This window comes from Scardinius erythrophthalmus (assembly GCF_964197995.2).
Source record: "Scardinius erythrophthalmus genome assembly, chromosome: 6".
In the NCBI taxonomy this organism is placed as follows: Eukaryota; Metazoa; Chordata; class Actinopteri; order Cypriniformes; family Leuciscidae; genus Scardinius; species Scardinius erythrophthalmus.
Window position 1 is genome coordinate 1,828,115 of NC_138226.1, and position 26,530 is coordinate 1,854,644.

Below are 26,530 nucleotides of genomic sequence, written 5' to 3' on the forward strand. Positions count from 1 at the left end.
ATTAGCGTTCATGAACTGATCTGATCTCAGTTTGATGCTTTTATTCCTCAGACTCTGTCCACTGTTATGGTCCTACTGAAGCTGTGATCCGATTGGTCCTCTCTGCTCTGGTGGGCGTGGCCATGTCATTCTTCTGGTTTAAGACATCAGGGGGCTGTTCCATAAAAGACGCTTAGAAAAGCAGGGATTAAACTCCAAAACCGGACTTGAATGAGCCTAACAAATGAGTTGGGGCTAAAGTGGTTCCATAAAAGGTAATTGAAGCTCACGCAATCTCACTAATTTGATCGAGGTTTATCTAGTCTAGATAATTGCGTGTGCACGCGTTTCTTAAGCAGCCCTAGAGGTCGATCGTGGATCAAATCGATCCACCATCAAACAGCGTACATATTTTGTGGTGTTTTATGCGTTTGTGACATGTTTTTTTTCCCCCTCAGTTCAAAACTTACATTTTACAGTTATATTCTCCATCTGTAAATGTTCGAAAGCCATGCAAATGTGTCCATTTTGCTGCTAATTTTGAACGAGCGCTGCTGCGCGCATGCGCGCCAAATAGGAGCGCAATAATTCTTAAAATCGGAAAATTTGGAAAATTAATATGCGATATTTTATAACACTAGAAATATCTTCTAATTATAATAATTTATCTTTAGGATGTTGGATAAGTTGCACTGAACTTCTAGCGAACAGAAGTGAAGTAGCCTATAATTCAGTGAAGTTTATTTTAAGAAACTAAATATATAAAGATACAAAATATAGTTTTGGGTATAGGACCTATGCTACTTAATAAAGATGATGTATACGTATTTAGAATGCTGAGAATTACAGCTTTTAATGCAATATTTTTTTGAGAAAGCAAGAATCCCCAGTTTTAAAGTAGATTTAGTTTCTAAAGTACATTATGGAGAGGATAACATTAAATTAAGAGAAAATGTATACATTTTGAAAAGATATGTGCAACTCTAAAATCAAATAATATTCCATAAAATAAAGGAATATATATTATTAACTACATTTTTATTGTAGTTAATAACAATAAAAAAAAAATATTTTTTTTTTTATTACATTTTAATAAAACACTCCCTCCCTTTTATTTCTAGTAATTTGTTATTTTATTTATTTACTTATTTAATATTGAATATTTGATATTCAAATAATATTACTTGAATAACTATTAGGAATTATGTGTCATTATAAGAGTTTGATATAAATATGTTAATGTTAAATTTTTATTACTATTTATTTATTGTTTTTTGTCTTTTCCCCCTTAAATCATATGTAAAAGTGTCTATGAACGTTTTGGTTATTGTTCTATTCATGTGTGTTTTTAGGCTATGTGTTGGTGGGTATTATCACAAAAGAAAAAAAGTAGAAGGAAAAATAAGGAATATTTATTGGGGGAAAATATGATGTCTTTAAAGGAACTGTCAATTTGTATAATTGTGTTAAATGTGTTTGAATTGAAAGACATAATAAAGTACATCTTACAGTTAAAATTTATACTCTGTTTTTGTAATTATTTATTTTTAATTTTGTGATTTTAACTTATGCTTTACAAAGCTTTTTTTAGATTGTGTTCTAATGTTCTTCTAATTATAAATATGTACTACAGCTGCCAAACAAAACCAGAGAGAAATGTATTCATAAATCTTTAAAACAATCTAATTAAATCTTGGGCACAAAACATTCAGCCAGTAAAAAAAGAAAACCTGTAGTATTATATATATATATATATATATATATATATATATATATATATATATATATATATATGTATGTATTTAGGCCTATCTATCTATCTATCTATCTATCTATCTATCTATCTATATATATATATATATATATATATATATATATAGGTCTATATTGTCTTTTTATCATTTATCATTGTAGCCTTATTTAAGTTGATTTTCTGTATACTGTGTATTTATTTTTGGACTAGTGGTTAATAAAGTCCAATAATGGTATGAGAGAGTGTCAGTGGTAATATCATTGTGTTCCTATTGGTCAGTGTTAGAGGATCTGTGTAACAACTGAGGCTTAGCCTAACAGTTAGCCTGCCCTGGACCAGGCTAGTTTCCCAGCATAAGTTGCCGGGGTAACTGAGTTTGAACTTTTTTAAGTTTGATTTATGAAACCGAATCTACCAAAAATAAGCCTGACTAACCGAAATAAGCCTGGCTTATACTCTAATCTTGGTTTATGGAACAGCCCCCCGATCCAGAAGAGCTGAACGAGATCAAGCTCATATTCACACATCAGAAACCTAATGGTGTCATTTCTCATATTACTATTTTTTGTCATTAATTAATCTTCATTTATTTGTAATGGCTTTATATGCTGGCATTTACTGTATGTTTATTTTCAGGAGGCTTATTTCCACCCTAGAACATAATTTGAGAACAAACAGCAATATATTTTCTCCTTAACTCATTAGTACTCAAAGTGTTTGTCATTGTAAATACTGATTTTTTACTCATCTAGTAATTCACGGTTGGGGAATTTAAAAATGACTTCCAATCACACTTAAAGTCTCACATGTCTTGTATTGTTATTATTGTTCAGATCAGACGTCTCTAATACTGAAGCTCTTTTACTGACTAAACACGACACATTTCTCTCAAAGACACAGATCTCACTTTACTACTGCTGTTCATCTGTCATCTGGATTTGTTTGCCTTTGTCAATAAAGTTTTGTATTGATTTTTTGATCGTTTTTGGGCTTTTTATTTATTTATTTATTTATACGCATCCAAAAGAGAAATCAATTTAAGGGCTTTCTGGTTTTTAACAATTTTTAAAGATTTGCACAAGAGTTTAACCTCATCCATCCACTAAATAAAGTTGGGTTTAGATTTAAACCATCTGCACTTATGAATGAAAAACTTCCCAAGACAAAACAAGAAATTAATAAACTCAAACTCTTTTTTTTTTCCAGAAAAATACCAAACCTAATTAAATTTCCACTCTAAATTTTCAATATTTGCTTCACAATGTTTCTGAAGTTCACCTCCTTAGCTTTAGGAGGGAGAGGAAAAGACTCATGGAAAATAATATTTATTCCTGATTGCATGTATTCCCGTCTAATAGTGTTTGTGTAATAAGCCTGTAATATAACATTTCTAATGACTCTATTTGTACATTTTAAATCACAAAAATCACAACCTTCTAAGGAGAGCTGCCTCAGTTCTGGGGAGAATTTGAGTACAAAATGTCTTCTTTAACCATTAATCTTAAAGGAACTGGAATGGCTCTGATTATTATATTGTAAATATTAATAGTACACTGCAGTTCTCACAAAAAGCAAATTGCCACTCCTCCAGAACGGCTAGAACCATAACTGAAAAACATCTCATCATCCCATTGATTAGTCCAGAAAGAGGAATCCAAGTCTGAAGAAAGAGTCTCTTGTAGAAACACACAATGAGCTTTCTGCCCTTTACTAAATAAAAACTGCTTTCCTTTTAACAATGTCCTTTAAGCTCCTAACATTCAGAGAACCAAAACTATTTTGTCCTTAATCATTAACCCTAAAACAGAAAAAAGACAGAAAAATAGAACTAGTAGTAAATAAAAACACACATTGAACCATCACTTGTAAACTCAGTCTCTAATAACAGAGACATGTAAGCAATAGCTAGACAGGAAAGCAAATATAACATACAGTTATACTGTACTTTGTTTGCACTAATGCTTTTTATTAAGTCTGGTGACCAAGTCTGTGGCAGTAAAATTAAATACAGTTCATGTTGCACAAAAATATTTAGCCATTACCCACAAATACTGTTCATTTTTACTTTAAGTACGATTATTTTAAACGTGTAAAACTGCGCAGCATTAACCAAACAAATGATTTGACAAATAGTCACATATCAGTAACAGGCTAATAGCATCACATTTCACATTCCTTGCAGGTAATTCATTACGATGACATTGTTGTGTTTTCTGTGAAGTTTGTCATTTGTGAAGTTTTGTTATTTACATGTTTAATTAAATGTTTAATGTTTAAATTTGCTTTAAACTAGAGCTACCAATGTTGCAAGTAACACTTTAGCAGCACAATAGTGTAGTGCCTCTTTAAGAGAGGAGTGTGCTGTGAGCACATGTGACCGGTATTTACTACGTGAAAAGGAAGCGTGAGATTCATTCAGTTTGTAGTAACTTTCAACCCGGTGTGCAGCCACTTGGTAAGCTCTCTTAAATCTCAAATGTTTTCTTGTCTACTTTAATGATGTATGCTTTATGTTGTCTGCTGTCGCCATGCTATGCTGTTGTACTGTGTTTATGTCCGTTGCACGTTAAAAATAACGCTATTTCGCTATTCTCCGGTAGATCAAAGCAGATTAGTTTACTGATAGAGATAACGCTATGCGCTGTATAAATTATAAACTGGCGAAGTGGCGAAGTCGTGGGATTAACATTTTGATTCATAACATTACTATACGTATTCATTTGTATTTACTCTATTTCGTTTTATAATGTTTGATGAAGTAGGAATCGCGGACTTCCTGGTTTGCCGCGGGGCATTTTGGGAGCTGTAGTTTCCTGCTTACAGAAAGGATTGTATGCATTTTGCATAGAGTTGTGGTAGGACTTAAGTATGATGCATAATGTTTAAAGTGTGAATTGTGTACGTTTAAATTATGAAACTATTATTATTATTATTATTATAATATATTAATATTATTTTCTATTTGTATTTGATTAATGTTATTTAGTGTTGCTTATTGTTATTGGGCTGTTGAGGTAAAGAACTGGGGCTGGTTGTAGTATGCACATGGAAATTGAAACGTTGCATTTCTTGTTATTTCAGGTTTATTACCTGGTTATCCTTTTTGAAATAAACAAACAAATGTGGAATACCGAGTAATATCCTCTTTGTACACGGGGTTGCCCTTTCCGTGGGAAGAAAACGGAACAGTAATAAACCAACGGCCCAAGAGCGTTAAGCCAAGTCTGCCACTGCCATATCAGCATTGACCAGTGAAGGAGCACCAAGGGAAGAGGAATAGGCCAAATAGACCCCTCTGTCAATAGCGCCTTGGTCAGTGCAGAGAAAGGAAGATGGATTTGGCAGAATTAGTGTCCCTAAAAGGAAAGCGCTCAACAGCACAGAGCTCTTTCAGCAAGAGAGCCAAAAAGCTGTTCCTCACTGTAGACCTCCTAGAAAAAAAGGTGCTCATCGACGAGATCAGAGCACTTGGTGTGGACTTTGGAAAGCTGCACGACACTGGACTCGAATATGTTGATGCTCTAGGAGAAGTGGAAAGTGAGGAAGAAAAAGCAGAAAAAGAAGCGGCTCATGTAGAGGAGAAAATGGCGACGTGCCTTGCCACCTATACAGAAACGCTCCGGCTCGCTAAAGAGACGTTATGGTCCAAATTCGCCTATGTTGACCTTAAATTGTACGCCGATGGTGCAGAGGAGAAATGTGCTGAAGTGGAGAACACTGATCTGAAGGAGCTGGCAGATGAAGACTTTCAAGTCCTGAGAGAGGGCCTGGTGGAGAGAATCAAAATGCTTGAGCAGAAGGTGCTTGAATGGGAAGGTCTTGTCCCTGGAGCCAAGACAACAGTGTATAAGCAGCAGCTATACAAGCTGGTCAACAAACTGCATGACTGGGTGCGGAGCTGGCAAAAGTTGAAGCGGACAGAAGAGGTCGACGGAGGAGAAGAGGTTGAAGAAGCAGGTGCTAATGAAGAGCATAGCGAGTCCGAAGAGGGGCCCACTAGAGCTGGCACGCAGCCTCAAATCCCCAGTGTAACACCTGTATCCAGTACTGGAGCAGCTGCGTTTCCATATGCACCACCACAAAGCATCTCTGGCCTGCATCCCGGAGCATACGGCTTCAGACCACAGATCAGTCTTGAAAGAACACGCCTGCCAACGTTCTCGGGAGACATGACCGATTACTATCGGTGGAAGGCTGAGTGGGAAGAGCTGGAACAGCTGGGAAACCCACAGAGAACGGCTGGTGTTACAAGGTTCCACCTCCTGGCAAGTCTCAGCGACAGGGTTAAGAAAGACTTGGTTCTGTCCAGCTGTGCGTCGGCGGATGAAATGTTCAGGCGCCTCGACAACCGTTTCGGGAACAAGGCGAAAATCGTCCTGAAGATATCTGAGGAGGTTCAGGGCCTACCCCCTGTAAAGGGTGACAACCCTAGGAAAGCAATTGAGCTGATTCAAGCAGTGGAGCGGGCCCTTAGTAACCTTGTGATCCTGGGAGAAGAAGATGTTATAAGGAACCGTTGGGTAGCGCAGTCCCTTGAAAGCAAGCTACCAAGCTCTCTGAAGGAGAAATGGATTGCACACAAGACTGAGGCTGTGAATGGGTTTGCTCCACATAACCATTTCGACTGCTTACTGTGCTTCCTGAAGAAGCAGGAGGCAATCCTGGAGGAGCTGGATCAGCTGGAGGTAAGTCCTAGGGAGGGAAGCTCCTCAGTGAAAGGCCCGGCAGACAAACTAGAAAGAGGAGTCAAGAAAGCATTTTCCAAAGCTACCTCAGGCCGTAGAGAGGCTCAGTCGAAGCTACGTTTGGGCTCGTGCACTGCCTGTGCTGATGAGACTCACGCTGGCAGGCTATTTGCTTGCAAAACCTTCAGGGAGATGGATCTCCAGAGGAGAAAGACCCATCTAAATACCCATGGGATTTGCAATCGTTGCCTGTGCCTCCACCTAAAGGATGGCCGTTGCAACCCGAAGTTCCTCTGCAGTAAAATGGACTGCCGCAAAGAAGAGCCTCACCACTATCTGCTCTGCCCCAAGTCCATCGCTCAAGAGAAAGACGCTGGCAGAGAGGTGCAAGGTACCAAAAGGGTGGAGAGAAAAGGCCTCGGACTGACCAGCAAGCAAGAAGAGCTCCTGGCGAAAGTCACTCCGGAATTAAGAGCAGAATTTAGGAAGGCATTTTCCAATAAAGCCTCAACCACGATCTGCACTGCTGGAGGTGGACTGAAAGAGTACCCAGTTATAATGATGTTACTGGAAGTGACAACTAACTCAGGTCAGCTGATAGGCACTCTTATTGATCTTGCCTCTGACACCAACTACATAACAAACAACGCTGCCCAGCGCCTTGGACTGATTGGTGAGTGCATCAAGTTAATTGTCCATGGAATAGGAGGGATGAGAACGACAGTTACAACCAAGAGGTATTCCCTGCGACTAAGAGTGAAGACCACCAAGGGGACGGTAATGGAACATAAACTGCTCTGCTACGGCTTGGAGAGTATTGCGGAGATAAGTCAGCCTGTCACTCCGCAACAACTGCAAAAGATCTTTCCTGACGTCGCTATTGAAGAGCTGGTCCGCCCTGAGAACATCGATCTTTTGATCAGCCACAGGGAAGGTCGTCTAGTTCCACAGCCGTTCAAGTTGGAGGGAGATCTAGTCCTCTGGGACGGCCCATTGGGCAAAACTGTTGGTGGTACTCACCCTGACCTCTTCGAGGTAGTCGACCTAACGCTGCATCAGTCTGAAACTCACTTTGCAAGGTCTATGAGAACATCCTCAACGGTGTATAAGGAGGTTGTTGTAGACACCAAAGACCTGAGTGAGAACCCAATGAGGATGGAAGAAGTGACCTTCAGCAGCACCATTGCTACGAATAAGGAGGTGTTTGATTGGTTCAAGTGGGATAGTATTGGAGCAGCGTGTGACCCGAAATGCGGGAGCTGCAAGTGCAGCAAGTGTCCTCCGGGAGGCAAAGAGATGACCCTTGGAGAAGAAAGGGACTTAGAAAAGATAAAGGACTGCCTCTTTTATGTGCTAGCGGACAAACACAGCGACGCCCCACACTGGGATGCGGCCTACCCATGGAAAGTAAGCCCAGGAATTCTGCCAGATAACCGCCGAGCAGTGGAAGCAACCTTCCTGAACACCGAGGCTCGGCTGGCTAGAGACCCTGTGTGGAAAGCAGCATATGGAGAGCAGATCCGCGAGATGGTATCAAGAGGAGCAGCCATCAAGTTCACGAAGGAAAAGATCGAGGGCTGGAACGGCCCAATCTGGTACATCAGCCATTTGGTTGCCCCAAATCCTCATTCTAGCTCAACGCCAGTGAGGATAGTCTGGAACAGTAGCCAGGAGTTTAAAGGGTTGAGCCTAAACAACCTCCTGCACAAAGGCCCTGATGTCCTCAACCCAATCCGAGGTGTTTTGCTAAGATTCAGAACGAGATTGTATGCTGCCCTTGGCGATGTTAAAAAAATGTATAATTCAGTGTGGCTAAAAGATGAGGAGGTCCACCTCCATCGATTCCTTTGGAGGGATAACCCCGAAGATGAAATCGGTGTGTTTGCCGTCGTCAGGGTCAACATCGGCGACAAGCCTGCCGGATGCATCGCTCAGGTTGCCATGAGAGAGACGGCAAACCTGCCTCAGTTTACATCTATGGTTGAAGAGCGCCGGATCCTGACAGAGGATTGTTATGTGGATGACATCTTGACATCGCATGATGATCTCCAAACTCTGATCAGGATGACCGAAGGAGTAGAAGAGATCTTAAAAGCAGGTGGCTTCTCACTCAAGCCCTGGATCCTGACAGGCCAAAGTGGGAGGAGTGGAAAACCCACTGACCCCAGCAACGTCAGGTCAACAGAACCCAAGACCCTGATACTCCCCAACCAGATGCGGGACGAGGAGAATAAGGCATTGGGATTGGGATATGAACCCGAATCTGACAAACTCCGTGTGCTGACGTCGGTGAACTTTTCAAGGAGGCGAGGAAAGATGAGGACAGGTCTGGATTTACGAGAGGATGAGATCAGAGGCAGCACTCCCGACCCTCTCACCCGACGCATGCTGCTGAGTCAGATTGCAGGGTTCTATGACCCCATTGGCCTGGCCTCACCTGCCAAGCAACGAGGAGCGATGCTCATAAGAGAGTCCTTTCAGGAAGCAGGAAGAGACCATTCCTCCAAGGACACCTGGGACGATCCTCTTTCACCACGTCTTCGAGAGGCTGCAATAAAACTCTTTGAGCAATATGTGAGGCTTGGTCAACTCAGATTCGACAGGAGTCTCACACCCCTTGGAGCCATAGGTCACCCGATGGGGATCACGTTTTCTGATGGTAGTGAAGCTTCCTACGGAGCCGTTCTTTACCTACGGTGGCAGACAAAAGATGGAGTCGTAGTGAAGCTGGTTGAGTCTAAGGCCAAGCTCACCCCTTTAGACCAGAAAGGTGATGTCATTAAAGCAGAGCTGTGTGGGGCTGTCTTTGCATCCCGTCTGAAGACATACTTCGAGAAGCACTGTTACATCAAGATTGATCAGTGGATCCATTTTGTCGATAGTCAGACAATCCTGGGAGCTATCCAGAAGGATAGCTATGGCTATCAGACATTTTTTGCAAACCGGATTGGTGAAATCCAAAAGGCCGGATCAGTAGATAGCTGGAGGTGGGTCGAAGGAAGACAGAACGTCGCCGATCTCATCACAAGGGGAGCATCCCCTGAGGAGCTTGCTGAAGGATCAGTCTGGCAGGAAGGCCCAGAATTTTTTAAGTTGCCTGAATCAGATTGGCCTGTGAAAACTGCCAGAGAGATCAACCCCTCTGTTGTTGAAGAGATAGGGGGACTTCGGAGGAAGGCCTTCTCGGCACTGGTCACAGCAGGAGCCCAGCCCAGGAAATGGTTAGGCTCAACCAGTGTTGCGCTTGTGCGCCTTGTGGACCCCCGAAGGTTCAGTTCACTGGCACGGTTATGCGGGACCATCGCCTGGATGAGACAAGCAGTAGAAATCTGGCTGGGTAACAGCCAGGCCCCAGTTCGGTCAAAGTGGGAGGCAAGACCATACCTGTCTGTGGAAGAAAGAGCAACAGCTTTCAAAGATCTAGCTCTTGCAGCTCAAGATGATGTCGAGTTCCGGGACACAACCCTGGATCGCCTGGTTGTTCAGAAGGAGGAAAAGACAGGACTTCTGCTTTGCGGAGGGAGAATCCAACGCTGGAATGAAGATAGAGTGGCTGTACCGCTAATCCCATGCCAGTCGTGGCTCGCAACCCTATTGGCCAGGGAGGCACATGAAGAAAACCATGAAGGTGTTGCCTCAACCCTTCTACGGACAAGAGGGAAAGCCTGGATCATACAGGGACGAAGAATAGTTAAGAAGGTGCTGAACAACTGTGTCACCTGCAGAAAGCAAAGAGCCAAAATGTGCCAGCAAGTAATGAGTGATCTCCCTCAAGAGCGTACCAAAAGAGCAAGCCCATTCGAGTATACAACCCTCGACCTTTTTGGTCCCTTTGAGGTGAAGGACGCTGTTAAAAGAAGGACAAGCAAGAAGGTCTGGGGCATTGTTTTCTGTTGTATGTCCTCGAGGGCCGTCCATGCGGACCTCACCGATGACCAGTCGGCAGAAAGCTTCCTCCAAGCATACTCCCGCTTTGTTGCTCTGAGGGGGCATCCAAGGAAACTATGGTCTGACAGAGGCACCAACTTCGTTGGTGCTAAGTCGGCTCTGTGTGAGCTGCATAAACATCTGGCTTGCCTGCAGGCTGCGTCCATAGGAGATGTAGCCGCTAAGAACGGGACTGAGTGGAAGTGGGATTTTCACCCAGCAGATGCACCCCACAGGAATGGAGCTGCGGAGGCTGCTGTGAAGCTTTTGAAGAGGGCGCTCATGAGCCTCGGAGGAGCTACAGGATCTCTCACATGGGGGGAGCTCCAAACTTTGTTCTATCAGGCAGCCAACCTGACAAACGAACGCCCAATCGATGCCAGAGCTCAAGAACAGGAGGATTCGGTCGAGTACTTAACACCCAACTCCCTCATACTGGGTCGAGCATCGCTTGGAGGAGACACCAGCGGGCTTGACCTAGAGACCCATCCCTGGCGTCGTCTAAGGGCTATTCAAATCGGAGTTGACCGGTTCTGGGCAAAGTGGAGGGAACTAGCTGGTCCAAATCTGTTCATTCGACATAAGTGGCACCGGACAGAGAGGAGCGTCAAAGTCGGCGACCTTGTCTGGACTGCTGACCCAAATGCTTTGAGAGGTCAGTTTCGTCTGGGCCGGATTTTGACAGTTTATCCTGACAGTAAAGGAATTGTCAGGGATGCTGACATTGTAACATGTACTGGCCTTCCTGTTTCCTTGGTGGATGGCCGAAAGAAGAGGAGTTCTTCACTACCCATGACAGTTATTAGAAGAGACGTGAGAAGACTGGTGGTCCTTCTCCCGGTGGACGAAACTCATCCACCCCAGCCACCTTGACACCCGCCTCTTCCTGAACCCCTCTCATTTTGCACACTGCCCTATCCCCCTGGCCCAAACCCATCTCATTTACTGTCCAAACCCCTTTCATCTTGTCACCGCCCTAACCCTTGTTGGCTGGTTGGTGTAAGCCTAGCGCTGCCACCATGCCCATCACTTTGCACATACATGAAGAAGTTAGAGCATGCACATCCCATACCTCGCATACCCGGGCAGTACACCACACACCTGCCATAGGGATGTGATTGATTTGGACATTGGACTAAGCTGCTGCTCTTCCATTGGTCGTGCCTTCATCAGACACTTATATATAGACATTGTGCAAAGCTGTGGTTAAAAAAAAAAAAAAAAAAAAAAAAATTATATGTATGCGTATAAACATGTATGATTTGTGGAAAGGGAAAAATAAGAGGGGTCATTTGAGTGATTTTGGTAAGTTCCCTGGATTATAAGATCAGGAACTTAAGTGGGAGGTGTTGTGTTTTCTGTGAAGTTTGTCATTTGTGAAGTTTTGTTATTTACATGTTTAATTAAATGTTTAATGTTTAAATTTGCTTTAAACTAGAGCTACCAATGTTGCAAGTAACACTTTAGCAGCACAATAGTGTAGTGCCTCTTTAAGAGAGGAGTGTGCTGTGAGCACATGTGACCGGTATTTACTACGTGAAAAGGAAGCGTGAGATTCATTCAGTTTGTAGTAACTTTCAACCCGGTGTGCAGCCACTTGGTAAGCTCTCTTAAATCTCAAATGTTTTCTTGTCTACTTTAATGATGTATGCTTTATGTTGTCTGCTGTCGCCATGCTATGCTGTTGTACTGTGTTTATGTCCGTTGCACGTTAAAAATAACGCTATTTCGCTATTCTCCGGTAGATCAAAGCAGATTAGTTTACTGATAGAGATAACGCTATGCGCTGTATAAATTATAAACTGGCGAAGTGGCGAAGTCGTGGGATTAACATTTTGATTCATAACATTACTATACGTATTCATTTGTATTTACTCTATTTCGTTTTATAATGTTTGATGAAGTAGGAATCGCGGACTTCCTGGTTTGCCGCGGGGCATTTTGGGAGCTGTAGTTTCCTGCTTACAGAAAGGATTGTATGCATTTTGCATAGAGTTGTGGTAGGACTTAAGTATGATGCATAATGTTTAAAGTGTGAATTGTGTACGTTTAAATTATGAAACTATTATTATTATTATTATTATTATAGTATATTAATATTATTTTCTATTTGTATTTGATTAATGTTATTTAGTGTTGCTTATTGTTATTGGGCTGTTGAGGTAAAGAACTGGGGCTGGTTGTAGTATGCACATGGAAATTGAAACGTTGCATTTCTTGTTATTTCAGGTTTATTACCTGGTTATCCTTTTTGAAATAAACAAACAAATGTGGAATACCGAGTAATATCCTCTTTGTACACGGGGTTGCCCTTTCCGTGGGAAGAAAACGGAACATAATGTTAAAACATACAGGTGATACAAAAACTAATTCATTACCTCTTCCGTGAATATGATTCATGAATTCCATACATCTCTGGATGATGAAAACAACATTATTCTCTCATCTTTCCACTCTCCTTCATAGCATCATCAAGCTTCACCTTTGTTATTGTTTTGAAAATGGAAGCAAAAACGTACATAATGTGCCTTTAACTTCAAATTGTCATGTAATCTCAATTTAAATAATTGTATTAGTGGAAACTCAGCTAGATATAACTAACTAACTGCATGGTATAGCACTTGCTGAATGAGTACACCAATCATTTACTACATCTGAGGCCTGTTTCATAAAAGACGCTACTGTATAAAGCGGGGATTAAACTGCAACACCTGACTTGAATGAACAAATTGGGGCTGAAGCGGTTTCATAAAAGGTAATTGAAGTTCACACAATCCCACTAATTTGCTCCAGCTTTATCTATGTATAATATTGTGGGAGTTCAGTTAAAATATATATATATAATTTATGTTATAGGGAAGTGTAGAGTTAAATCATTTAAATGCAGCCTCCTTGATATTCATTTCCCTTGTTATGCATCATGAGGTTGTAGTCATAGTTAAATGTGATGTTGTATTCAGAGTTTTTTTTTTTTTTTTGTCAGCCCTATTTAAATACATGAGGTGGTCAGAATATTAGAAATGCATCTGGATATAAAGCAAATAAGTACAGCAGCACCCCCACAAATAAGACCTCAATGCTAAAACGTGTAAATTAATGTACACCTCTATGACAGTATAACAAAATCCTGAACATTATAGAAAAGCAGAATTTATGGCTGAGCTTTGTATATACGGTATCATAATGCAATAAAAATATAATTTTTTGGATGAGCAAAATAATCATCCAGCTTCTTCCATAATGTTGTTGTATAAGAATAATCATTTGAATAACAATAGAAATGCTATCTATTTGAAATTAAATGAGAACAACAAATTTATATATATAAATTATATATAAATTTGTTGTTCTCATTTAATTTCAAATAGATAGCATTTCTATTGTTATTCAAATGATTATTCTTATACAACAACATTATGGAAGAAGCTGGATGATTATTTTGCTCATATATATACAGTAAATACACAAAATTGTATTCAATTCAAAGGGCTTTATTGACATAAAAGTTTCAAGAACAGTGTGTGTGTGTGTGTGTGTGTGTGTGTGTGTGTGTGTGTGTGTGTGTGTGTGTGTGTGTGTGTGTGTGTGTGTGTCTGTCTGTCTGTGTGTAACTGGAGAGATGGTTACTGAATGAAATAACTATGTTCCTAAATACGATCCATAACATTAACATTACTGTTAAATGATTAATTTTAGTATGGCTAATGTACCTCTACATCCTTTCAACCCATTCATCAGAACACACACAAATACATGCATACGATGTACATGTGCACAGTATGTTTACGTGTAAATGTACTGAAATGAATCCCGTTAACAGTAACGTTAATGTTATAGTTATTCCACTCATTAACCATTTCTCCAGTTTAATTTCAACTGACCACACTGCTAACGTTAATGCCGTCTCTCCATCTTTACAGAAATCTGCTGCAAATGGTCGTTGGTGTAAATGTATTCTATACGTCATGGGAGCACTCCATTTCCTTTCAAAATTAAACACGCGTGGTGGCGAGATCACAGAGTGTCGCAACTCTGGTGCAGTTACATGAGATGTTGGTGGAGTTTCACTTCATTTCACTACAGAGCAGCTTCACATCAGGTCATCTGTCATTTTATCACTGAAGCAGTTTTGAAGAGTTTGTCTTTTCATATTTGTGGACTGAAAGCACTGAAGATGTTTCGGATTGTTTTCTTCTGTCTGTGTTTCTGGCGTCTGGATGGTGAGTTTTAAATATGACTTTGGTTGTTTCTCTTCTGGTACCATGTAATAAATTACAGGTTAAATTAGACAGAGATGTTTTAACATTCACTGTTATTCTCATATAGAAATAATTGAGTTGTGATTTTACTGTGAGATCAAGTTTGAATTCAGGTCTAAACTCAGTTATTAGTGTAGGCAGAAATAGCGGGGGATTCTTCAGGGCTTTTTACCCCTTACTCAGGATATATTGAGGATACAAAATCAGTTGAGTTTGCTTCTGTTGCAATTTGTTCAAGGTTGACCCCCATTTTGGCTTAAAATGACTGGACTACAACTACAACACCTTCACAACCTACAACATTTTTTATTTTCAGTAAACAGAAAAATTTGTTGTGGATGCAATGCTTTTGAACACTTTTCCTCTGGCATGCTGTGTTTTAATGTTTGAACTACAGATAATTGCTTATGATAGCAGATTCTGAGAAAATAGTTTTGTGCAAATAATGCACTACAAGGTATATCTGTTGTTTCCATTAAAAATATAAATAAATTAAAGATACTATTTGGCAGGGGCGCCACTAAGGGGGGAAAGTTAGGACGATTCTAAGGGCCCAGGCACTTTTGGGGGCCCCAGAGATAGATTTTATTAACGGAATGGGTGCGGTAGGGGGCCCAACCTCATATTCTTTCATAGGGCCCAAAATTGATAGAGGCGTCCCTGCTATTTGGCCAGTGGAAAAGATTGAGAAAAACTTTCTCTGAAATGTATTTTACGCTATTTGATTTATTTATTGTTATGGAAAAATGTATCTTTTCTTTGTATTTTATTTTTCAATGATTTAACAAATGAATGCCATTCATTTGTTTGGCTTTATTTTGAGTTTCGTTTACGATGTTGATACAGCTGGAAGGGTGTGTGTGAGACTTCAGAGGTTAGAAGATTCCCAGGCTGGGAGGGGTTAGGGGAGCCACAGAGGTTCCTCTGTTTATTGTTTTTGGTGTGTGTGTGTGTGTGGGGGGGGGGGGGGGGGCTGTAAGAGATAGCTTTGAGGAGAACATTATAAAACTGCCAGCCAAGAACCTCTGAAATGTCTCACTCCGCCTGCAGCTGGACTGTGGATGGTCTGGGAACTCTTTTTGCAAGAATAAATATCTTTTAAGGACAATTTGAATCCTGATGTCTCTTATGCTGTGATGCTGTTTTGTTAGTTATTGTTTTTGCCACAACATTATTCAAAAACAAGGCAAGGAAAGGCTACTAAATTATTTTTATCAATGTAATGTGACACATCCGTATTTCATATTTTCCTAATGTCTTGTACCGTTAACAGGTTATCACGTGGATGAATAATCATATGCAAATAATATGCAGATGGGTATATGCATAGTAAAACTAGGCGTTGTTAGGTCCATATGGTTATTTGGGGGAGGAGATGCCTGTGCGCACAATCTTCCGCTGACTGGGATTTATAAAGTGAATTCTGCACAGGTTCTGGCGTACGAACGGTTTTATAAGTCTGAATATTTTTTGGCATACGCCATTTTTGGCTTTCGGGGGCACATACACTTTTAGTAAGGCGTTTTATTAGCCTAGAAATCTAGACGCACCCTAGTGGCAGCAAAATGTATTTTGCAGCCAGGGTAGTCTAGCAACTCTCCGTTGACTTTCGGAGCTGTAAAAACACATCGTGTATAGAGTAGGCGGGGTGGGCTTAACATAACGACAGCGTTGCGACGGTTCCCTGCTACTTGAAAACAAAGAAGAGTTGCTGTTTCTGGCGAACAGTCTTTCAAATCGGCTTTGGCCGCGACTCTGGAGAACTTGGAGTTAAGTTTTTCTTTGAGAAAAGAGCATTTCAAACACATTTTCATTATTAAAAATTCAATAATCCATATTCACCTTTCATATTTCACTTCCAAAATATTCAAACGGTTTAAAAATACAACCTATAATATTCAATAGGCATTTTTCGGTCCATTTCATTTCGCTTTGCAAATTCGCTTCCACAAATTCAGTGGTTCAAATTCGACAGTTAATTCAACATTGACATCCAGGAAATGCAGGAAAAGCAGTAGATTGCCGAGCATACTCTCCATTTGCTGTTAGTCAACCTCACCAGCAGGAGGTGCAAAAGCGCGTGTTGTTGACGAAGACCAGCAACAGTTAGAACAAGCCATTCAGTCATAAAACTCATTTACAGCAATGTAAGTATATTTGTGATTATTATGAAGGCGGTTTTATGTTAAATTCAGTGAAGAAGATTTGCTGTACGTCTAATAACTGGCAATGGATATCGGACGACCATCACAACCTCGAACAGTCGAACTTCATTCACCACGTCTAAAAGTAAGCTATGGCTTGTTTAACCTGTTTGTTATAGTTAATTTGACTATCGTTAAATCTAGAGAGAATATTGGTCAAAACAGCATGCCTCTTTATACATAATTATGTTTTCAAATGTAGCTTAATGTTGTCAATATTCAAATGATAATTAATGATGGCATATGTTTTGTATAACATTTGCCACATTTATTTCAAATCAAGCCAAATATGTCGTTCTTTCCAATGACAAAAAAACAACATAGAAAACTGTTAATGTTTTGTTGCGTTTTATGTTTCTCTTAAAGCAGGGTTAGATGTTATCAGGGGGTTGGGGGCAAAATGCCAGCAGAATTAATATGCACTATCTTTATTGAAAGCAGAATATACTTCTCTATCTATATCCAAAGCTGAGTTTATCACTCATAGAACAAAGCAAAAATACTATTTTAATGCAGATAGGCCTAGCAGATTGCTTGCACTGAAACTTAAAGAGTGTGAATCTAAAGCCAGCATTGATGTTATTAAAACTGACTCTGGTGAAATTACTACGGACCCAAAGGCTGTTAATGATGAGTTTAGATCATTCTACTCTGCGTTGTATTCTTCTGAGGTTTGCCTTGACAGAGGAGAATGTAGTGATTTTCTCAGTCACCTGAATCTTCCCACTTTACCAATATCTGCTCAAGAATCACTGGATGCTCCTCTAACATTGGAGGAACTCCACAATGCAGCTAAATTGTTGCAGAAAGGTAAATCTCCCGGCCCTGATGGAATTCCTCCGGAGTTCTATCTACCTATCTGGGATATTGTGGGCCCACTAATTTTGAAGTCCATGAATTATGCCATTGGTCATGGTACACTTCATAGAGATCAAAATGTTGCCATCATTACCCTGTTACTTAAAAAAGACAAAGATCCACTAAGTTGTTCTAGTTATCGTCCAATATCTCTGATATCAGCCGACGTCAAGATCCTAGCCAAGGCATTGGTTTTAAGATTGGAACCATATATTGACAATCTGATCCATTATGATCAGACTGGCTTCTTGAAGGGCCGCATAGCATCGGATAACATGCGCCGACTATTACACATTATTGACTATGCTCAGACCACTAATGCTACTTCTGCCATTTTTTCTTTGGACGCTCTCAAAGCATTTGATAGGCTTGAATGGGATTATCTGTGGGCTGTTCTGGAGCGTTTTGGATTTGGCTCCAAGTTCCTAAATATTATACGATTGTTATATAAATGTCCCTCTGCTTCCGTATCAACAGGTTTCTGCCAATCACAACCTTTCTTACTTCAAAGAGGTTGTCGGCAAGGTTGTCCCTTGTCACCAATCTTGTTTGCACTCTCACTAGAACCTCTCGCACAAGCTCTTAGACAAAACCAAACAATGGCTACGTTCACACTGCAGGCTGAAACGACCCAATTCCGATTTTTTTGCCCCAATGCGACCTGTATCTGATCTTTTCATGACAGTCTGAACGACACATATCCGATCTTTTCAAATGCGACCCAGGCCACTTGGGTATGTGGTCCCAAATCCGATACATATCCGATCTTTTGAAATGCGACTTTAGTCTGAACGGCCAGGTCGCATGTATCCGACCCGCACGTCATTGATACGCGAAAAATGTCATTATTCTGCATTGAAGTAACGTTAGCAGCTAGTCGTCGGTTTGAAAACGGACTGCATATTCGTTGAGCTGAGGTAAATCTGCCGAACGGGTCGACCTCGACGAGCCCGTTAATTAAAAAAAAAAAAAAAGCCCACGGCCATAATATATACGTTATGTTAACTTATTTATGCTGAATCTGATATTAGATAGGTCAGCGGCTGCTGTCTGGCTCTTGTGTAACGGTCGCTGCGTGCGCTCGTGTGTGTGTGTGTGTGAGTGAGAAAATCACAGTTAGTTAAAGCAGAGACGGACTCTGGTTAAAGTTTAGCTAACGTTACTTCCGCAAACAACAAGTGACGTCGTTGACCGTTGAGTACTCTTCGGCGCATGCGGGTCACTTCTGGGTCATTTCACGTTCACACAGGAGATCACAAAGGTCGCATTTAATTGGAAATGTGAACGGCCTTGCAAAAAAATCAAATTATTTAAAGGGGTCATATAATGCCATTTTTGTACAAGCTAATATGATTCTTTAGGGTCTTAATTAAAAGTTTCTAATATACTTTAATTAAAAATTCTCATTAGTATTGTAAGAAAACACTAATTTTACCTGGTCAAAAACAGCTCTGTTTTCAGCACGCCGTTTCAGTGCATGTGTCTTTAAATGATAATGAGCTTTGCTCACCCCGCCCCTCTGTTCTGTGCGTACACCGTTTCTAACACAATAACCACGCGTTGTTCATTATAAACGTGGGATTATGAATTATATTGAGAAGGTCGTACATTGAAAACATGCCGTAATGTACCCTGAGTGTAAACCTTAGATGCATTCATTGTGAAGCCTGCAGCAAGGTTTGCAAATTTCGCATAGATTATTATAAATACTAATATAAAGGTTAATAAAACATTACACTCACATTTTCTGGAGGTTCAGCAGGAACACGTTGGTACCGATCCGTTTTTTTCTCGTTTGTAAAGCTGTCTGGTGTGAAATGATTCGCGCAAACATGAAAGCATGGACGATCGTGGGGAATCCCCGTGAGGGAATCCCCGCGTCAATCCTTTGATCCTCGCTTCAAAAACAAAACTCTTCAACGGCTCGGATTTAGGAACATCCAAATGACTGCTGTGTTCCTTATTTCATCTAAGAACAGAACACCACAATCGCTTAGACGCCATTCTGCTCCAGCATATCCACAATGGCGGACTACTATGACGGCTGTCACAGCTCACTCAGGGCGGGTCTTGTGTTGCAACACAGCTGTCAATCACAATAGCGGGAGGGGCGTACGATCTTATGACGTCACAATATCGAACGGCTTGATTTCAGAGAGGGTCAAACATATAAGGAGATTAAAACAAAACCACTGGATGGATTTTTATCATGATAGGATGGTTGTGTACAGGCACTGCCAACAGACATTTCAGTGCAATCAACTTGTAAAAGTGCATGTACCATTATATGACCCCTTTAAAAAAAATCGGAATTGAGCATTAAGCCCTGCAGTGTGAACGTAGCCAATAACACCTATAACTATTAACAACTCACACCACCACATCTCATTATATGCCGATGATATTATGCTTTATCTTTCAGACTTAAATACCTCTCTACCAGAAGTTTTGCGTTTGTTCAACTCCTTTAGCACCATGTCTGGTTATAAAATAAATTGGGATAAGTCATCCTTAATGGCACTTAATAGCATTACTAAAGCAGCATCTCTACCTAGTGACCTTGTCTTTGCTAATTCATGCACTTATCTTGGTATTAAAATTTCTGATTCTTTGTCTAGTATTGCTCAGACAAATTTCTATGAAATCAGTCAGAAAATTAAGCAGGACATACAGAGGTGGGACAACGTAAAAATGTCAATGCAAGCTAGAATTAGCACGGTTAAAATGAATATTTTACCCAGAGTTAACTTTTTATTTTTCATGCTCCCGTGTTTTCCTCCCCCAAAATTTTTCAAAGAAATGAATTCATTTATCTCTAAATTCATCTGGGGTGGTAAGCGTCCTAGAGTCAACCTTTCAGTATTACAGCGTGCAAAACTGCACGACGGTCTTGCACTTCCTAATTTAATGCTTTACTACTTTGCTTTCCAAATTAGGGCCATGCGTGTTTGGGTGGACACTCACTACAAAGTACCCTGGAGAAGCATTGAGTCTGATCGTGTTCTTCCTCATAGACTTCAAGATCTACCTTTTACTGGTGTAGGCTCAAGAAGTTTACATCAGAAGTTCGGAAATATTATTTCAGTTACTTTAAAAGCTTGGTTCAATGCAGAAAAGATTACAGGTTACGTTAAAAAAAAAAATCTCACGTCAGTCTCCTCTCTGGAACAATGCCCGCCTATTATCTGGTAATCAACCTTTCATTTACCCTTCCTGGTCCTTAAAAGGTGTGTTCACATTTGGTGATATATTCAATGGCAGTGGATTGCGCACATTTCAAGATATTCAAGCGGATTATTCTTTGCCAGGTACCTCCTTTTTTATGTACTTGAAGTTGAGGTCTGCAATGAAAGCATACGGGGTACCTTGGAATTCTAGCCTAGATGATCACCCATTGTTAAAGTGGTTCAAAAATACTGGGAAAATTCAGGGCACAGTCTCCTTGATTTATAAACAACTACTTTAATGTTCATATAAGACCCTGAAGGTATTAGCTGTGTGGGAGAGAGAACTCTCATGGTTGGGCTATAGTCCTGACTGGAATTCAGTTTGGTTAAATCTCTGTCTTACCTCCAAAAACCCCTCGCACATTCTTATTCATTTCAAAACTATACACAAAATGTATTGTACCCCATACAAGCGATACTTGATGAAACTCTCATTAAATCCTAATTGCAGTCTGTGTAACAATACTCTAAAGGTACTTTTTTGCATGGGACTGTTCAGTTGTATCCAATTTTTGGAAACATGTAGTTCAAGTACTAAAACATATCACAAAGTTGCAGTTTGACCTCGACCCCTGTCTTATGTTGTTGAATGATGATTCCTCATACAACTTTACGTTAGTACAGAGAAGAATGTTAATGTCTGGTTTCACTGTTGGTAAAAAAACAATTATACAGCAATGGTTCACTCCTGACATGGATCTTAGAAGATTCTGGCTGCTGTCTTTTCATTATATTGCTTGTTTAGAACGCAGCACTGCAAGGATTAATGGGGCTAGAATACAAACGGTCACTTATTGGAGTAGTACAGCCCAAGCTCTAAAAGAATTGTTTTAAATTGATGATGCATTATTTTGTGCTGTAATTGGCTGGCGGGATTTATTTGTTTGTTCCTTTTAAGTTACCCTTCCTTGTGTGTTTTGTGTGTTTTGTCTTTTACTTTTATTAGTATTCATGCTGTCATCCAACATCTGTAATGTTATTATTTCAAATAAAAAAATAATCACAAAAAAATAAAAGTAAAAGTGTGTTTAAAAGTGTGTATAATAATAAAAGTAAAAGTAAAATTTAGTTTTTGTTCCATATATAAATCTATTTCTACTCTATTTCACTTATCAACTTTTGTTTTTGTATTGCTGCAGAATATTATTGACATCACATTTAAACGATTTAAAGTATTTCAGTGAAGCTTCATCAAACCAACATCAAGTGATTTTAAAGCTTTAATCTGTGAAAAACTCTGTTCTTCAGGTGTGTTTGATGATGAAGATGAAGATGGTGTGTTTGGTGATGAAGATGAATTGAAGTTTATGATGAAGGGAGAATCATTCACTCTAAGCTCTGATCTTACTGAAATAAAGGATGATGATGTGATTCAGTGGAGGTTTGGATATTATGAAGACACTTTAATAGCTGAAATCAATAAACGGGCCGACAGAATCGCTGTATATGATGATGTTCTTGATGGGAGATTCAGAGACAGACTGAAGCTGAACATACGATCTGCATCTCTGACCATCATAAACATCACTGAAGAGACTGGATATTATTCTCTACAGATCAACGGTGTGAGAAAGAGAAAGATCTATATTGGTTCCTATGGTGAGGCTAAACACATTTGTTTCACCTTTTTTAATGACAACATTTAAATTAATTCATACATCATTTTGTTTCTTTTTGTTTGTTTTATGATATTGTTTATTTCAAACTGACATTTCAAACTATTTAGTAAAACATTATTAAGTGATTTCACCGTATTAATCTGTGTGTGTTCTGTGTGTGTTTTTGATATCAGGATCAGTGACGTTAGTGTCAGTGAAGGGAGAATCAGTCACTCTAAACTCTGATCTCACTGATATAAAGGATGATGATGTGATTCAATGGAGGTTTGGATATTATGAAGACACTTTAATAGCTGAAGTCAATAAACGGGCCGACAGAATCGCTGTATATGATGATGTTCTTGATGGGAGATTCAGAGACAGACAGAAGCTGAACAATCAAACTGCATCTCTGACCATCACAAACATCAGACCTGAACATGCTGGACATTATAACCTGCGGGAAGGCCAGTTTGGTTCAATCAGTAATGTCCTTCTCGCTGTCTTTGGTAGGTTAAATATTTGTTTTACAATTTAATTTTTTAATCAAATGAAACAATATTAATCTAAACACCATTTTGTTTCTTTTCAGTTTTTTTATGATATTGTTCATTTGAAATTTAAATATCAATATCTCAGATATAAACTCTGTTTCTGTTTGTTGATCCAGTTGAAATATCAGTGACGGAGGGAGAATCACTCACTGTAAACTCTGATCTCACTGAAATAAAGGATTATGATTGGATTCGGTGGATGTTTGGAGATGAAAATATTTTAATAGCTGAAATTAATGTAAAGGCCGACAGAATCACTGTATATGATGATTATCTTGGGAGATTCAGAGACAGACTGAAGCTGGACAATCAAACTGGATCTCTGACCATCACAAACATCACAACTGAACATGCTGGAGATTATCAACTACAGATCAAAAGTGAGAGAGGGCTCTCAGAAAGTTTCTCATTAAAAGCTTTCAGAGTTTCTGTCTCTGGTGAGTAGAGATCATTTCTCATGTCCTTCAAATATTCTTGTTTTTAACAACTATTTTCATATTAATTAATTGTTGAATCATTTTATAGTTTGAGATGATAGATCATATAAACACTGACTCAACCAAAAAGAACCAAAAATAAGATTGTTGATTAGATTTGTTTGTATTTATCTTTTCCCTCTCTCATGTTTTCCAGCTTGTCTGCCTGTTCCTGATATTAGCGTTTATGAACTGATCTGATCTCAGTTTGGTGCTTTTATTCCTCAGACTCTGTCCACTGTTATGGTCCTACTGAAGCTATGAACCGATTGGTCCTCTCTGCTCTGGTGGGTGTGGCTACTGTCATTATTCTGGTTTAAGACATCAGATCCAGAAGAGCTGAACAAGATCAAGCACGTATTCACACATCAGAAACCTTATGGTTTCATTTCTATTATTACAATCTTTTTTTTTTTCTTTTTTTTTTGTCATTTAGGGACCGTTCGGTATTTATGGAAGGGGCCCCTGGAGGAAAATAGGGGAGGGTCATGTCTTTTTATTCTTTGTTGAGGGGAGGGTCATCCAACTTTTTTTAGTCTAGGGGGAGGGTCACCCAACTTTTATATTCATTAAAACAGCAACATTTCAAAGTGGCTTGTTTGGTGCTATTTTTTTTTTTTTTTCATTTAGCTCCATGTTGATCTCGCGTTATCAGCCCCCCTTCGATATCAGATGGGTCTGACCCAACAAAAATCCAGTTTGGCGCTGTTTGACAGTGCGCGCGCACTTCAGTTCGCGCTTAGAAAAAGTGCATCATGTCAGAACAGAATGCCAAAGAAATGTTTACCCGGCAAAGCTTTAAAGCACGAGCAAATAATGAACTTTTGTTAAGTGCACAGTGTCCTGTGAGTGTAACTCTACGGGCCCTATCTTGCACCCAGCGCAATTGACTGTACACCGACGCATGTGTCATTCTTATTTTGCACCCGCGTAAAGCGCGCTTTTCCCTCCACAGAAGCACGTCGCTAAACTAGGGAATGAACTTGCGCTCCCTGGGCGGTTCAGCGCAAAAAAGGAGGTGTGTTCCGGCGCAAACGTTGCTTCATGCTATTTTGCAGGTTTAGAAAACAATTGCGCCACTATAACCAGAAAAAAATAGTTTAAAGTCAGTGGCGCGTTGCGCATGTTATTCATATGCTATTTTAAGGGCGCATTCTTGGCCATAATCAATGTAGCGTGTGCACAACGCAGATACACTTTAATTCTCTCATCTACACACAGACGCAGCCGTTATAATTTTTGCAATAGATAGATAGATAGATAGATAGATAGATAGACGCCAGTTTAACCGAAGTTAATTTGGGTGGGTTTCTCCATTTCAATGTAACTTATCTCTTTTACGACCGTGACGAGAGCGTTGCTCTCCTTGGCTGTGAACCGCTCCTGGTGCGCGTCTAGCAAATCCGCCGGTATAATAGGAATCCGCTTTAGAACAAGCGCGCCTGCTCTAAAGGGAATGTGAGATGATGCTCTGATTGGTTTATTTCACGTTACGGCCAAACCACACCTATGAATAATGAAGCTACTTCAGACCAACCCATTTTTAGATTTTTTTTAAGAGACCCTACCGCTGCATTAACATGTGATGTGAACGTACGTCGAGTTTAACAGTATTGGGACTGAGGCGCCAGATCTGCAGCTGATAGAATGTGCGCTGTAGGGCGATACTGCATATTTTAGTTTCCATTCTTATTTTGTTTCCACGATGTGTAAGATGTAGGGCTACCACATCTTTAAATTACTATTAGTATTATTTAAGTTAACATTAAATACATAGACCTACACCACAAAAACTAGTTTAGGATAAATTCGTTAAAATTGGGCGATTCCAGTGTTATGGACGTGACATTTGCAGTAAAAACTTAAAATAAAAATTCTCAGAAAATGCATTTAATACCAATATTTTGAAACGTCTGAAAGGAGTCAAGACATTAGAAAAATATCAGTCTACACATGCGTTTTATATTTAATATGAGGGAAATAGGCCTACACATGTGGCAAAATATTTTTTAGTAATTCTATAAATTACACTGTGCAAACCAAAGATATATACCCACCAGATGAATAAAGATCGGCCTCCACAGAACATAAAATATTATATTATTTTTATTTTATTTTTCGTGTTCGCATTATGTGAAAAAAAAAAAAAAACACACAATGTTACGGACGTGACAGTTCTCCATTACGGGCATGACTGCTCTGAAGCGACTTTAAAAATTGCACAGAGACCTCAAACAGTAAGCACAAAGCCTTTCTTTAAAGTGAATTTCGTTTTTTTATTAATTTTATCTTAATTTTAATCAATGTTTCATCTGGATTTAATAAATAAGAAGTAGTCTAAATATAGTAGAAAATAGATAATCATGACACGGAGGCGCGGGCGAGTGAACTGGACTCTTGTCTCATAAATGAACCGAAACTCAGCGTAAGGTAGGCTATGCTACTTGCCTCACAGACCTGAGAAATATATAGAAAGCTTGAAATGTCTACTTTTAAACAGAACAATTCAAAACTAAAGAAAACAGACTGCTTTATGCTTATGAAATGTGCATTTCTCTCTGGCGCGTTCTGAGAAGATTGCGACGCATCGTCAACTTCATCTTTGCAGTATACACAGAAAACACTTGTTTATTAATAAACAATTAAAATGTCTCCTAGCTATATTTGACATATTAATAATCATTACTTTTGCGGGTTCTTTGTGACAGCTTTTAGATGCTTTATTCGCAACGCCACCCACATGTTGAACGAGTGGAGTCACACCGCATCAACCCCAGAAAACATGATTTTTTTTTTCAAATCTAAAATCAAAAGTCGTGATACGAACCCGTTTGGTCTATCGTTACAGCCCTAGTAAGATGAGAAAGCAAGAGTTTATGGTTACAAACAATGGCTATCTGAACATCTTTGCCAAGCGCAAACCAGTACAGAATTAGGCTAATCAATAAATTATCGGGGAGGGTCATGCCTTTTTTCACAATCATTTTGGAGGGTCATAGAAAAATTTATA

At 39.7% G+C, this 26,530-nt stretch overlaps 1 protein-coding gene across 1 annotated transcript; it reads left to right on the forward strand.

Moving 5' to 3' along the window:
* The first annotated feature begins 14,308 nt into the window (after positions 1-14,308).
* On the forward strand, positions 14,309-25,656 carry LOC308692658 (uncharacterized protein). Its single transcript, XM_081368879.1, has 5 exons — positions 14,309-14,564; positions 22,141-22,491; positions 22,685-22,999; positions 23,161-23,481; positions 23,749-25,656. The coding sequence occupies exons 1-5, from the start codon at positions 14,390-14,392 to the stop codon at positions 23,838-23,840; spliced, it is 1,254 nt and encodes a 417-aa protein (XP_081225005.1). The 5' UTR covers positions 14,309-14,389; the 3' UTR covers positions 23,841-25,656.
* The last annotated feature ends 874 nt before the right edge of the window (positions 25,657-26,530 follow it).